General features: G+C 45.5%; 1 protein-coding gene across 2 annotated transcripts; it reads right to left on the bottom strand.

Annotated features, from left to right (window-relative positions):
- Positions 1–2,253: 2,253 nt before the first annotated feature.
- DACT1 (dishevelled binding antagonist of beta catenin 1) lies at positions 2,254–12,298 on the bottom strand. 2 transcript variants are annotated; one of them, XM_026480287.4, is made up of 4 exons: positions 11,701–12,294; positions 9,433–9,565; positions 8,521–8,676; positions 2,255–5,201 (listed from the first exon to the last, which is right to left on the bottom strand). In XM_026480287.4, the coding sequence occupies exons 1-4, from the start codon at positions 12,043–12,045 to the stop codon at positions 3,409–3,411; spliced, it is 2,427 nt and encodes an 808-aa protein (XP_026336072.1). In that variant the 5' UTR covers positions 12,046–12,294; the 3' UTR covers positions 2,255–3,408. The 2 variants fall into 2 exon arrangements, with proteins under 2 accessions (XP_048076104.1, XP_026336072.1); XM_048220147.2 differs by lacking the exon at positions 8,521–8,676 and having other exon boundaries at positions 2,254–5,201; positions 11,701–12,298.
- Positions 12,299–13,213: the final 915 nt, after the last annotated feature.

Raw genomic sequence — 13,213 nt, 5'->3', positions numbered from 1 at the left:
TGCGGCTCCCTCTGCTTGTGTTCTCTCTCTCTCTCTGATAAATAAGTAAAAGTTTAAAAAAACCATAAATAGTAAAAGACTAACAACATTTTGAAGAATTGAGTTGTCTGAGAAGTCTTGCCAAAAAGATGTCTTATTTAAAAAAAGAAAAAAGACGCCATACCTTTATAAGCCTTGGAGAAATCACTTGCTATGTTCCAAAGTTAAAAGTCTTCTCAGATAAGAGGTATATAGAGTATAGGAAAAGGAAATTTCCAAGACAAAATTTTAAAAATGGTTAAGGAATTTTTGTTGCAGTGAAATTTAGCATCTGAAAAATTCATTATAATTGAGTACGTTTCATATTAAATATAATTATGAGACTGGGCTTATTCTAGTTTTCTTTTAACAAGATTTGTCCTCCCATTGGCCAGATTTGGGACATGTTGAACATCAAAAACAAACAAATAATGATTACAAGATACCAAATGAATAAAAATCCATGAGTCCATTGTGATATTCAAAAAAGGTAAAGGAATTTTATTAACAACAGCCGAACTATGAAGAGAGCCCAAATGTCCATCGACCGATGAATGGATAAAGAAGATACGATGTGTGTATACATACATATATATGTATACACACACTATGGAATATTACTGAAGTAATATTACTTGAATATCACTCAAAAAATCTTGCCATTTGCAACAACATAGATGACAATATACTATATGATCTCACTCCTATGTGGAATTTAAGAAAGAAAACAGATGAACATGTGGGAAGGGGGGAAAGAAAAAAAGGAGAGGGAAACAAACCATAAGAGACTCTTAATATAAGAGAACAAACTGAGAGTTGGTAGAAGGAGGTGGGTGGGGGGTGGGCTAGGTGGGAGATGGGTTATTAAAGGAGACACCTGTTGTGATGAGTACTGGGTGTCGTATGTAAGTGATGAATCACTGAATTTTACTCCAGAAACCACTATTGCACTGTATGTTAACTAATTAAAATTTAAATTTAAAAAAAGGAAAACCCTTTTTTTGTAGAACGTAGAAGGAAAGATATTTAGAAAACCACCATTTTGAATCCCCAAGGCAATAACTGGTTCAGGCAAGGATCAGCAGTGTAAGCTAAAGCCCTTAAGCAGAAGGTTGTGAAGAATACCCACACAATACTGAAGAACCACCCACACATAATAACCATTTGCAAAGAGAAAAAAACCTTTATAATGGAGAAATCTCTACTCACCCACTTAACCAAGGAATCACTCTTAAATTCAGTAATAGTAGGGCATCCTGATATTATGTTTCTTAATGTGAAGTAAGAAAAACACAAGATTGCTAGTGAAATCTTCTTGCCAAGAATGTTTAACCTGAATCCAATCAAGCCTTACCAAGTTTATAGGAGCTAGAAGGACTAGGCACTAAAAGACAGCATAAGGAAACAACCAAATCCAGAATGTGGGCCCTTCTATAACTATGACTTTAAAAACCCAATGTCGTTTTTAAGAAATGTGGGGAAACTATTCTAAACTAAAAAGACAAAGGATCTACAACCAAATGCCACATACTGACTGAAACCTGGCAAGGAAAAGGAAGGAAACTGCTGTTAAAAATTCTGAAACAAATTGGAAAACTTGAATAGGGATTAAATATTTGATGATATTCAGAATTATTGTCAGTTTTCCTTAGGTGTGATCATGATGTTGTAGTTCTATACACAAGAATCTCCTTGTTCTTAGGAAATACATGCTTAAGCTTTTAGAGATGAAATACCATGATGCCTGAAATTTATTTTAAGAGTACAGCAGTGTGGTGGGGAGAGGGAGGATTGCCAAAATCTGTCTTTACCCTTCAAAACCAGTAATATGGTTTAACCTACTGTATACGTTAAGAGAGTTAAAGCAAGTGTTAGCAATTGTTAGCAATTGTTGAATCTGGGTGTTGGCTATACAGGTGTTTACTGTACTATCAACTTTTCCATGTCGGAAATTTTTTTATACTGAAAAGTTGGGCAAGGGGGAAGACTCCTTCTCAGAAATATCTTCCTTAGAAGACACCTACCAAATTTACCTTAAATTGTAAAGAAGTACCTTAATTATTCTAAAGAAGTGGTTTGCTTTTCCTCATTTGCTCACTCACCATCCAATCAAAGCCTACGCCTAAAATCTGCTTTAATTATTGCAAATATTCTAATGCTTAGAATAGAAATCCCAAAATAATCAACAGAAGATTTTCATGTGTAACTGGTTTTATACCCAAACAACAAACTTAACAGCAGTAAAACAAATTGTTTATTACAGCATAAAATGCGTTATATTAAATTTACACAATGATATATAAAAACACATACTGTTTATATCATACAGTAATTTAACATCCATAGAAATATCAAAACAAATACTACTCATGCACAAAACATGCATATACTGGTATAAAAAACAATTTTACACAATACTGTTTACCGAAACAAAAAAAATATTTTTAAAAAAGCCCTTCCAGACAGGGTCAGTGGTCCAATCTGGACTGGATTGCACTAAAATGTTCAGGCCAACGCTTACGTGGCACAGTGCTCAGTGAGCAATTCTGGGTTTGGAGTCACACCCAAGGGTTATTTCATTAGGAGTGAATTTCTCAGTGCCCAAGGACCAAAATGTTATCCCAAAGGCAAGTCCTTCCAGGAAGAAATGGCTGGGTCTGCTGCAATCAGGGAGGAGGAGAAAGGCATCAAAATGTTGGCTAATGGGCCCTAAAAGGGTTACAGTAACCAGGGCCTAGGCACCAAGTGTGGCGAAAGTTTTAGTGAATCCTTTTAAGGTTATTACCAGCCTCCCTATCCAGGTCACCAGCTCTGGATTTAGGGTCTGGTCTTCAAGTTCTGAGTCCTGTAAACCAAACAGTTCTGAGAAGAAAACGGAATGGGGATACATCTAAGAAAGGGACACTATATAAAAAATTACAGAAAACAATGACTGTCCATCGTACCTACCTCACGCAGTTGTATGTGGTGCCTCTCAACAGGAAAAGCCTGGCGGAGACACTGCCCGAGAGAACCAAGAAGCCAATGTGTGTCCTAAATTCCATCCACCTGGCCTTCAGATCAAAAGGTTCCATCCCCGTAAGCCTTGAACTTCAAAACCTGTGCCTTCACAGATGCTCGGAGAATTTCCAGTAAAAATCACCTGATACCACAAAATTCATTCACTATCACCACCATTAAAAACCCAGTATTCACTCCTAGCCAGCAAAACATTCTTTACCTTCCATCAAAGGCACTAGCGTCCCTACAGGATGAAGACGAGACAATTTACCTCAGGTTTACCTCAACAAAAGGAAAGCATTCCGCGAAATTGTCACACGAAAAATAGGACGCCACCTTTTTCCTCTAGAAAACTAGAAGACACCCCCCTCTCCCCACCAGTGGTGCTCCTCAGACGGTCGTCATGAGTTTCAGAGAACCGGACCGAAAGCGGAGGATTTTCTTCTTGAGGTTATGCGAAGCCTTAATTTTGACAAAGGTTTTCGTGGGGTTGCTGTGGAGGTCTGGGGCTGTGACCGCCTGGATGGGGAGAGTCTGGACAAACTGGGACCAGATCAAGCCCCCGCTTTCCTCGGAGTCACTGGAGCTCGTGCTGTCGCCCGCAAACTCACCCTCGCTCACGCTGGACTCGCTGTCCCCGAAGCAGTTGGTGGTGTAGTTGCTGCGCTCGTCCTCGCTGGTGTCCAGCACGGTGGAGTGGAAGAGCGACTCGCACTCGGCCGAGTACTCCGAGTCGCTGGCCACGTAGGCGTACGGGCTGGCGTAGGGCAGCGGCACGCCGGCGGGGTACAGCCCCACGTGCTCGCGCCGGCCGCGCCGCGATCTCCGCAGGGCCTCTTCCAGGGAGACCTCGGCGGCCGAGCGCCAGCGCCGCGAGTCGGTTCGCTTGTGCTTGGGCTTGGCCACCAGCGCCTCCCGGCCGTGCCCGTGCGCCCTACCCCCGGCCCTGTGGCCGGCACCCAGCGGCCGGCTGGGGAGACCCGCCTCGGGCTGCCCGCCCCCGCCCTTCCTCCCCCGGGACGAGGCCTTCCTGAGTTTCTTATTTGTATCCGCGTCGTCGGGGAACCGGCACTTCTTGCTGGCCGCACGGCTCTTCTCCCTCACGGGGGGCAGCGTGCTGTCCGGCCCGTGGAGGGCCGGGGCGCCCCGGTGCTTCGGGGCCGAGCCACGCGGGACGGCCGCGGTCCGGGAGCCGCGGTGGGGCCGGCCGCCCGCGGCCTGCGGGCCCGGGACGGACGGCGCCTTCGCCGGGGGCCCTTCCTCCAGGCTCTGAGAAGAGGAGCCCTCGCTCTTGAAATCCAGCGCAGGCCGCTCTTCCACCGCGAAGGCCGAAGACAGCAGCGGAGCAGGGGCAGGAGGGGGCGCTGCCGGAGGGGCAGGCGGCTGGCCGCATTTCTGTGACAGCTTTTTCAATGGCTGCACGACTTTGTTCTCCAGCGGCGGCGCGGGGCCCCTCCCAGGGCTCTCCTTCGGAGAGGCGGCTAGGACCTGAATGCTGTCTTTGGGGGGCTCCCCTGTCACAGCGGTGGGACACCGAGCGTGCTCCTGGGAAGCTGGCTTGGCATTTTGGGGCAGATGCCTACTTGGAAGTTCAGTGGCAGCGCCTGGCGAGCAGCCCTCCGGGGGGGACAACCTCTTACTCTCCACTTGTTCTGCCTTTGATTCTTTTGACCACTGCTTCAGTGGGGAGAAGGTCCCGTTGTCCAAAGAGGAGATTCCGCCAGAGGGCAAAAGCACCTGTTTAGAACTCTTAAGGTTCCCGCTGTTGCCCTGTGAGACACCCCCAGTCACTCTGACACAAACGCTCCCATTCCTCAGAAGCCCCTTCGTGGGGTCTGCATTCACACTGGTTCTTGGCTTGTTGGTCCTTACGGGGTGTGTTTTTTTCTGGACCAGGCTTAGAATGTAGCCATCCATTTTCTTACTGGATGAAGGATGGGGAGCAGACCACAAACTGCTTGGAGAGGGTAAGGAAGTGTCTGTCTTGATGACATCCAGCTCGGATCCCACACAAATGTCACTGGCGTGGTTACCAAGCCTCTCCTCTTCCCTCAGAGGGTTGCCCGTCAGGCAAAGGAGAAACATTGGGCTCTGCACCGCCACGGCATGAAGTGGACTGGGATAGCGATACACATCATTTCCGTTTTTAGACACCAGATCACACTGGTACTTGGGGTTCACATCTGCAATGATACCAAGGGAATTAAATTGTGATGTGGAGAGGGAATGACAAACTGCCCCTGAGGCCTTATCTTCACAGTGGCCTTCTTTATATTCCAACCATCCTATGAGATCTGAAGAACATTTGAAGGTACACTCTGAAGAAATGAATTGGTCAGTGCCAGCTTGACTCAGGCCAATTTCTATGAAAACAAATTCACGAATAGAGAGAGAATGCTAAGAATCAACAACTATTCCCAGAAGCTACTATACTCTTTCACATACAGTCCATACTACTGGATGAGGGAAGAAATATTTAACAAAGAAATTTGTAACAAGAAATGATATATCGTCTGAAAGAAAAGTACTCAGCCATTAAAAATACTTTCAAACTGTTGAATAATATGGGGAAAATACTTTAAAGTTCAGTGAAAATCATGATATAATACCAGACTGTAATTATAAACTTAATGACTGTATATATGCAAAGAGAAAAGTCTTAGATGAAGCACACCAAGATGCCAATAGTAGCATTGCAGTGTAGAAAGCAAGTGAGATTTACTTCTTTATTTCCTATTTTCTAAATTTTCAGTAAGTATGCACTGCATTTATAACTAGAAAAAAAAAACCCACATTTTTTGAATCATTCTTTCTCTGGGCTACTCTACCCTCTGTATTCTATTCCTGGTTTCCTTTTGAAATACTGCAGATAAACTGTACTTTCTTTTTTTTTTTTTTTTAAGATTTTATTTATTTATTTGACAGAGACAGCCAGCGAGAGAGGGAACACAAGCAGGGGGAGGGGGAGAGAAAGAAGCAGGCTCCTAGCAGAGGAGCCCGATGTGGGGCTTGATCCCAGAACGCTGGGATCACACCCTGAGCCGAAAGCAGATGCTTAATGACTGCGCCACCCAGGCGCCCCTAAACCGTACTTTCTGAGAGCTTTCTCTTCATTTTCTATTTTTTTTAGACCTACTTCTTAATGACATATATTCGGTATAACTGTCAATTGGAAATTCAAAGAAACCGATCAAATTTCAATGGAGACTAACCAAATGTAAATAATAATCACCTTGTATTTTCAATAGTGACACTAAAAAATAAAACAATATTTTTTAAATAGGAAGGAATTCTTGATAGGGTTTTAAAAGACGGAGTTGTAGTATTAATGAATAAATTTTCCACATCTCAAAAATGTAGATGCCAAAATATAATGAAATTAAGCTTTCTGGGGCACCTGGGTAGCAGTCGTTAAGCGCCTGCCTTCGGCTCAGGGCATGATTCCGGCGTTATGGGATCGAGCCCCACATCAGGCTCCTCCGCTGGAAGCATGCTTCTTCCTCTCCTACTCCCCCTGCTTGTGTTCCCTATCTGGCTGGCTGTCTCTCTGTCAAATAAATAAATAAAATCTTTAAAAAAAAAAAAAGAAATTAAGCTTTCTTGCTTAATTAAATGATTTTGATATCTTACCTTGGTGACTATTACAAATATCAAATCCCTTTAATGAACTTCAGCTAAGGGAAATCAAAGTTTTTGTCACTATTTAATATATTCCATATTATATTTATTTACTCAAATATTAAAAACCTATGTGCCAGAGTCTACATAAATTGCTTAATGTAAGGGAAATCTCCATGACCTTCAATGATAATTAGCAGTCCTGAGAAAAATACATTCTGGACCCAGAAATGATATGATTCATTTGTAAAGAAAAAATTATTATAAAGTAAAAGTGCTGTGCTGTGTCCTTACCCCCCCACCTCCACTCCTAATAAATAGCTAATTGTAAGAAAGGGAAACCTTTCTAGCTAATATCATTGCCCATCCCTCCTCCTCCACTACTCTATCTTCGCCCTACATTTAAGCATTGCCCTACATTTACCTACACTTTACTATTCTGTCCCTGTTCCCTCTTAGAGTCAAGGAACAAGACAGACATCTCAGTCCCTAAGGCCCAGTACAACTGTCTCAATTATGTGAAGATGTGGCATTTGGGAGATCAAGGGTCTGTCTTCAAGGAAAACCTATACCAAAGTGCCTTTAATGGGTTTTAAAGTTTCCCTCTGAAACCAGATCTGTAGAGTGAAGGGGAGCAATTACCAATGAACTTGAGGCCTAGACACTCTAGATAACACAGATTTGTGTTTCCCTGAATGATTGCTGCTGACAGCACAAAGTACAAACACAAAGAGCCCAGCCAGTTAGCAGCCTCAGTTGTTTGGCATTGTGTTTGCGTTGCTTAGATCTCAAAAATTCAGCCTTCCATCCAAGTGGAGGACACAGACGAGCCGAGAGTGCAACGACTTGTGCTAGCTCCTACAGCTCCTCGCCAGGTTTTCTCCGCTCGTCTGCGGAACCACAATAAAACAGAACTACGAAAGGAGTCCCAAGTTTCAGCAACAACTCTGCCATTCAGCAAATGAGGAGCCTCTGACGAACTGTTTTATAAAACCAAATTCCTCCTCTGTTCAATGAGAAGGTCGAACACAATTTCTGAATTCCCTTGGTGTGATGGGGAAAAAACTTGGACCTGGCCGTTAGTCCCGAGCATGAATTCTGCCTCTGCCACTCACTAGCTATACGACCTTAAACTACTAACCTAACCTCACTAGACCTCATTTTTCTGAGACATAAAATGGAGCTAATGATACCTGCACACCCTGCAGAACTATTGGGAGGACTCAAAGGACATAAATGTATGCAGAGCCTCTGGTACAGTGTGTGACATACAGTGGAAATGCAGAAACTCTTCCAGTACCAAACAACAGCATGACTCTCTCTGGAGGTCACTGCAAGGTAGCCCAAAATGGGGAACAGGGCACATGGCCCAGGGGAATCTCATCCCACCCACCTGCTAGAAGAAAAGACAGCTGCCATCGTACAAGACATTCTGGAGAACCTGGAAGGGCCACTGCTCCCTGATGTGCCAATCAGTCTGACAGATATATTTAATTTAGTGTAAGTTTGAGCTTTAAATGATTAAAAGAAGAAAAAAACAGATTCAAAGTGGTTTTCAAAAGAAAATGCAAACAATTTAAACTAACAGCAAAGGCTCACACACAGAGCACAAGACCTGTAATATTGGGACAGGATTCTAAAGATCAGCTATCTTGCCACCGTCAGCTAACTAGCACCCAAAGAGGACTTGAAAAGTGGTCTAGATCACTATGTTATGGTTCTAGAATCGTGATTCTAGATCAACTATGTCATGAAATGTAGCACGTTGATGGAATTCCCTGCCCTTTTGTTTTTCTATCAATAGAAGGGGTTGAAGCTAGATAATCTTTAAGGACCTTTGACCCCTTCCAATTAAAAATGTCTATCAATTCTAAAAAGTCTTACCTGCAGATTTGGGGCAACCATCTGAGATAGTCAAGGTTGCCTCCAAGGGGCTGCAAAAGCAGGTGCTGGAATGACAACTGGATAAACACTCACTGAAGACCGAGTTAGAGGAATTGGAAAGGGATCCTGAAGCCCCATCACTCAGCTCATAAAACCCTACAAACAAAAACACCGTTTGGAATTAAGATCATGTCAAGCAATAGTACACATTTGTGCTTAAAAGGAAAAGAGTTAATCAACTAAGAAAGGCAGGAAAGGGAGACTTTGTGGGGGGGGCAATTTTGGTTCACTGAATTTAGCATTGTGACCGTATGGTTTTATCTCAAGCAATTCTTAGGAAAAGGCAAAGAGTCCATATCTATGGATACATTTCAAAGTTACTTTCACCCTCAAACTGACCTTCCTCCTTGACCCCACCTTTAAAGATGTTCAAGGAAAGAGACTTAGATCTGTCAAAGCCTCGACTTTATCACGAATGTTTCAGAAAGAATCATCTGAAGAAAAAAACAAATCTATTTAAGAAGCCAAATGGCTTAAAAGAAAAAAAAAAAAAAAACTTTTGAAGTGGTCTCAGGAAGTTGAAGTGTGACTAATTTTCTAGCCCAGTTCTGACTTTCTCAAGTTTCAAAGGAGGACTGCTCTTCCAGAAATTTGAATAGAAGCTTTTATTTTTAAACTCAGGGGACTCCAGTCAGATCAATCTCATTATTAAAAATTTTGTCATCTGGTTTTATTTCCCTCTCATACAACTGAATGGCAGACTGCTTTTTTTTTTTTTTTTTTTTTTTTTTTTTAATTCTCTCTGCCCTAGAAACAAACTCCATTGCCATTTGCAGGTCTGGGAATGCTAAACCCAGGGGGGCTGAAGTAGAACTTGAGTGCAGAACTCTGTCCTTGTGCTCACACACTCACCTGAGCTGGGCCGACTGTCTGTCTCCAGGTGCTCTTCAGACGTCTTTTCTACATCTAGTCTCAGGTCACTTATCTGCTTGTCAAGTTCTTGCAACTGATTCAACAAACCAGCATCTCTTCTCCTCAAACAATTCTGATTAGGAAGAAACACAGAAGGGAAAAAGGAACACATTTTTGGCCACAAAGAACCAGAACGTCTGCTCTTAGGTATTCAAATTACCATTTAAAGAGTTCACTAAATCTTCCAAAACCAAAATTTTACTGGATGACCTGAAATTTTTTTTAAAAACTTCAAGAATATGTCCTATGTTTAGTTTTACTTTCTTACATTTTGTGGTGCTATAAAGTTTCTTCATAAACGCAGGACTTGCTTTTCGTTTCAACAAATATATACAAACTCACTTTTTATAGGTAAGGATAAGAAAAGGAGTTTTTTTAAAACCCTCTACATAGAGCCAATTTTTTACAAAACCATACTTCACAGCAGACTCTTTAATTGAAGTCAGGGTGTAAGGTATTTCCTACAATACACTATACTCTTACTTAGGTGAGATTTTCTGGCCAAATGTCCCACAGAGTTTTGTTTTCTATTAGTTGCTTTGTGGGGTTTAATCAGTCTTAGGGCCTTTGAAAGTGAGAAACTAATACTAATAGCCAGTGCCAAGTATAATGTGGCTTGGCAAAATCCAAAACCCTCAAGGGAAGGTCCATCAAGATTTGAACTCAACTTGGGTTTCCAAAGGTGACAGATCTGTAGTGCTAACTCACACCGCCACCTAGTGCTTCCTACTGCTGGGAAAGCAAAAGAACTAAAAACGCATCTGGTTCAAATCATGAATGCCAAGTCTACAATTGAAAATAGTACCGCAAACACTGACTGGACTGAAATTCTCCTGACACGCTGCCTTGCTCCCCTCCAGGGGACAACAGGAATGTGCCACTCACAATCTTGAAACTCGTGAAGAGAAAAAGGTGCTATTGTACAAGACAATGCATAAAATGTCAACGACCAGGCATAACCGGCAAGAATTGACTCAAATCCACGTTACATATGAATCTGGTCTGCTACCAAAACACAGTAAAATGCCAAAAAAGGTATTGCACAAACCAGGATACATCTTTAAAAAATAGATGCCTAGGAATATTATTCCTCCTGTCCTTTGATTTAAAAAACCTGTAGACAAAAACCATATATGCCTGTTTGCTAGAATGAGTTTCTTCAGGAAAAATGAACCAAAGTAAAAGCACTTTGATGCTGAGAGAGAAAGAGGGAGAAAGGAGAGAGAAAAATTATCTGAAAAGAGATAATACAAGAAACCCCTTGACAAATAACCACACGGCATCACCTATGTTCACTATTGTAGGAGGGACATTATCGAGCATGTGTCTAGTTTCAGACAGTATCACATGGTCAGAAAAAGATTTTTTTCTCTGTTTTCAAAACTACATTTTTGAGGTCACCATAACAAAGCTGCCGCCATTATTCTGAGGCGGGGTCAAAAGCTGTTCATCAATACATTAAGCGCCAAAGTTCTTTTTCTTCCCCATGAATGCAGATGGCATAGAATGACTGAGACGCTGACCGACATCCAGTAAGATAAATGCTGCCTAAGAGCAGGTTCTCTCTTCTCCCACCTCCACCACCGGTCACATATAATATGAGAGGACAGGGCACTTTCTCCAGCCAAATTCCTATCATTTGCATCTTTTAGCACAAAGGGCTTCTATTTGAAATTAAGCAGCAGCCCAGGCAAAAGCTGGCATGCCGAGAGCCCTGGGAGGGGCAGGGCTCCCTACGTGCGCTTCCGCGTAATCGTAAAATTCAACATTGGACAGTTAACCTCGCCACAAGCCCTCTCCTCGGCTTTTGTCCCCTCTCGGCGGGAGGACACGAAGCTAAGACCTCCAAGTGAAATAGTATTTTAAAGAAGGGTTTGCAAACATTCGGGGAGAGGGCGTTGAATTCGTCTAACTAGAAAGGATTGAAGGTTACAACCAGGCGACTCCAAGAATCCCAAAGGCAGCGCAAGGAGGGGAGAGCTGCCACCCCCTCCCGGCAATCCGCGCAGGGTCGCCAGCCCCTCACCTGACACAAAGCGGGCACCCGTCAGAAACGCGTGGGCGCCGGCGGCCCAAGCAGGAATGGGGGTCCGGGAACAGGGAGAATCCCCCCAGGCGGAAGCACCCTCACGCCCACCCCCAGACCACCTGCCCGAGTACCAGCCCCTGTGCAGAGCAGCCGTGCCCCTACCTCCAGGCACGACCTACCAATTGCTTCCGCAGCAGCAAGATATTCTCCTCCAAGAACTTCTCCTCCAGGCGGCTGCGTTGCGCCGCCTCCGCCGGCAGCTCCCCAGCGCGGGGCGCAGCGACTCCCGAGCCCCCGGCGCCACGCAGGGCGCCCCGAACCAGCAGCTCTTGGCGCTGGCGCAGGTACTCCAGCTCCGCCAGCCCGGCCAGCGTGGCCTCTTGCCGCTCCCTGGTGCGCTGCCGCTCCGTGTCCGCCTCGCCCTTCTCCCGCCAGCGCCCCTCGGGCTCCACCGCACGCTGCTCGCCCCGGGCGGGCGCCTGCGGCTCCAGCTCCCTCGCCGTCCCGGCCGCGCTCGGCTTCATGGCCCCCACCCTCGCAGCGAGCACCCGTCACCGCAGCCGGGCCGCCCGCGCGGAGGAGCAGGCGCTAGGGCTGCGGCCGACGGCTCATGCCGCCCTGAGACGGGGCACGGCGACGGGGCGACAGCCAGAAGCGCTCAGGACCCGCTCGCGGCCACGGGCTGCAGCGGTCCGGGCCCGGGCGGCGCCGTCCGCTGTCGCCGCGCGTCCCTCGCCGCGGCCCCGCAGCTGATAACGCCCTGCCCGGTGCTACGTCACGCGCGGCGGCCCGGCAAACCCCCGCCTGGCGCCCGCCTCCCCGCGCCGGCCCCTCCGCTCCGAGGCCCGCTCCCCCAGGCTTCCCCCTCTTCTGTCAGGGGCGCCGCTGGTGCTCAGCGCCGGCCTCCTCCTCGCTCGGCCCTCCCCGCTCCTCCCTCTCTCCTCCCCCGCTCTTCCCGCAGGCCTCCTCGCCCCCTTTTCGGGTTTACTGCACCCAATTTTTGCCTCGTTCCTTATTGGTTCTTCTGCCTCGCACAAAGCAAGAGGCGAGCGCCTCGAGTCCCAGCATCCTGTTACAGTCGGCCTCGCAGGCAGGGTAGCGAAGGGACGCAGCAGTTGGGCTCCCCAGAGAACTTTCTGAAACTCGACCGAGTTGCAGCACACAATCTTAACCCTTTCCCCCCACGTCCACTGTTCACATCCACTCACACCGATTTAGGTTTCTTTCACCTTGCCAAGCAAGGTACTGAGAGTGTATTCAAAGACAATTTCTGTGGGTTTGGTTTCTTTGACTCCGCTTTGTGAAGGCAAGCAATAGCAAAGCACAGCGCAGTGTTGTTCTAAAACTGCCTCTTAGTTTTGTGGCTGTTGCTTTGTTATTTATTTTACAGAAGGCGTGTAAAATTAAGCGGGAGGATGTCGCTGTAAAACAAGCGGTTGCATCAATTCTTTTACAAGCCCTGGGTTTAATGTTGGCGCGCGCGCCTGCGCGCTTTGGTTTTTGTTTGAGTTTTTTATTGTTATTTGCTATCTTGGGCAAACACAAGAGCTCTGACTCTGAAACCAGACTGTCTGAATGTGAATCCTGCTCCAGCCTTGACGAGCTGTGCAAACAAGTTACTTCGCTTCTCTATGCCTCTCTTTCCCCGACGGTAAAATGGAGCTACTAACAGACTATGCCCGTCATAAGAAC

Source organism: Ursus arctos, unplaced genomic scaffold, assembly GCF_023065955.2.
Source record: "Ursus arctos isolate Adak ecotype North America unplaced genomic scaffold, UrsArc2.0 scaffold_25, whole genome shotgun sequence".
Taxonomy (NCBI): domain Eukaryota; kingdom Metazoa; phylum Chordata; class Mammalia; order Carnivora; family Ursidae; genus Ursus; species Ursus arctos.
The sequence above is the reverse complement of the archived record's forward strand: the minus strand, read 5'-3'. Positions and strand labels throughout refer to the sequence as shown.

Coding starts and splice junctions, on each gene's coding strand:
- DACT1 (XM_026480287.4), bottom strand. CDS start 12,045: ATGAAGCCGAGCGCGGCCGGGACGGCGAGGGAGCTGGAGCCGCAGGCG. Junction 9,566..11,700: donor TGCTGCTGCGGAAGCAATTG/GTAGGTCGTGCC, acceptor CTTCCTAATCAG/AATTGTTTGAGGAGAAGAGA. Junction 8,677..9,432: donor AGACAGTCGGCCCAGCTCAG/GTGAGTGTGTGA, acceptor TTTTGTTTGTAG/GGTTTTATGAGCTGAGTGAT.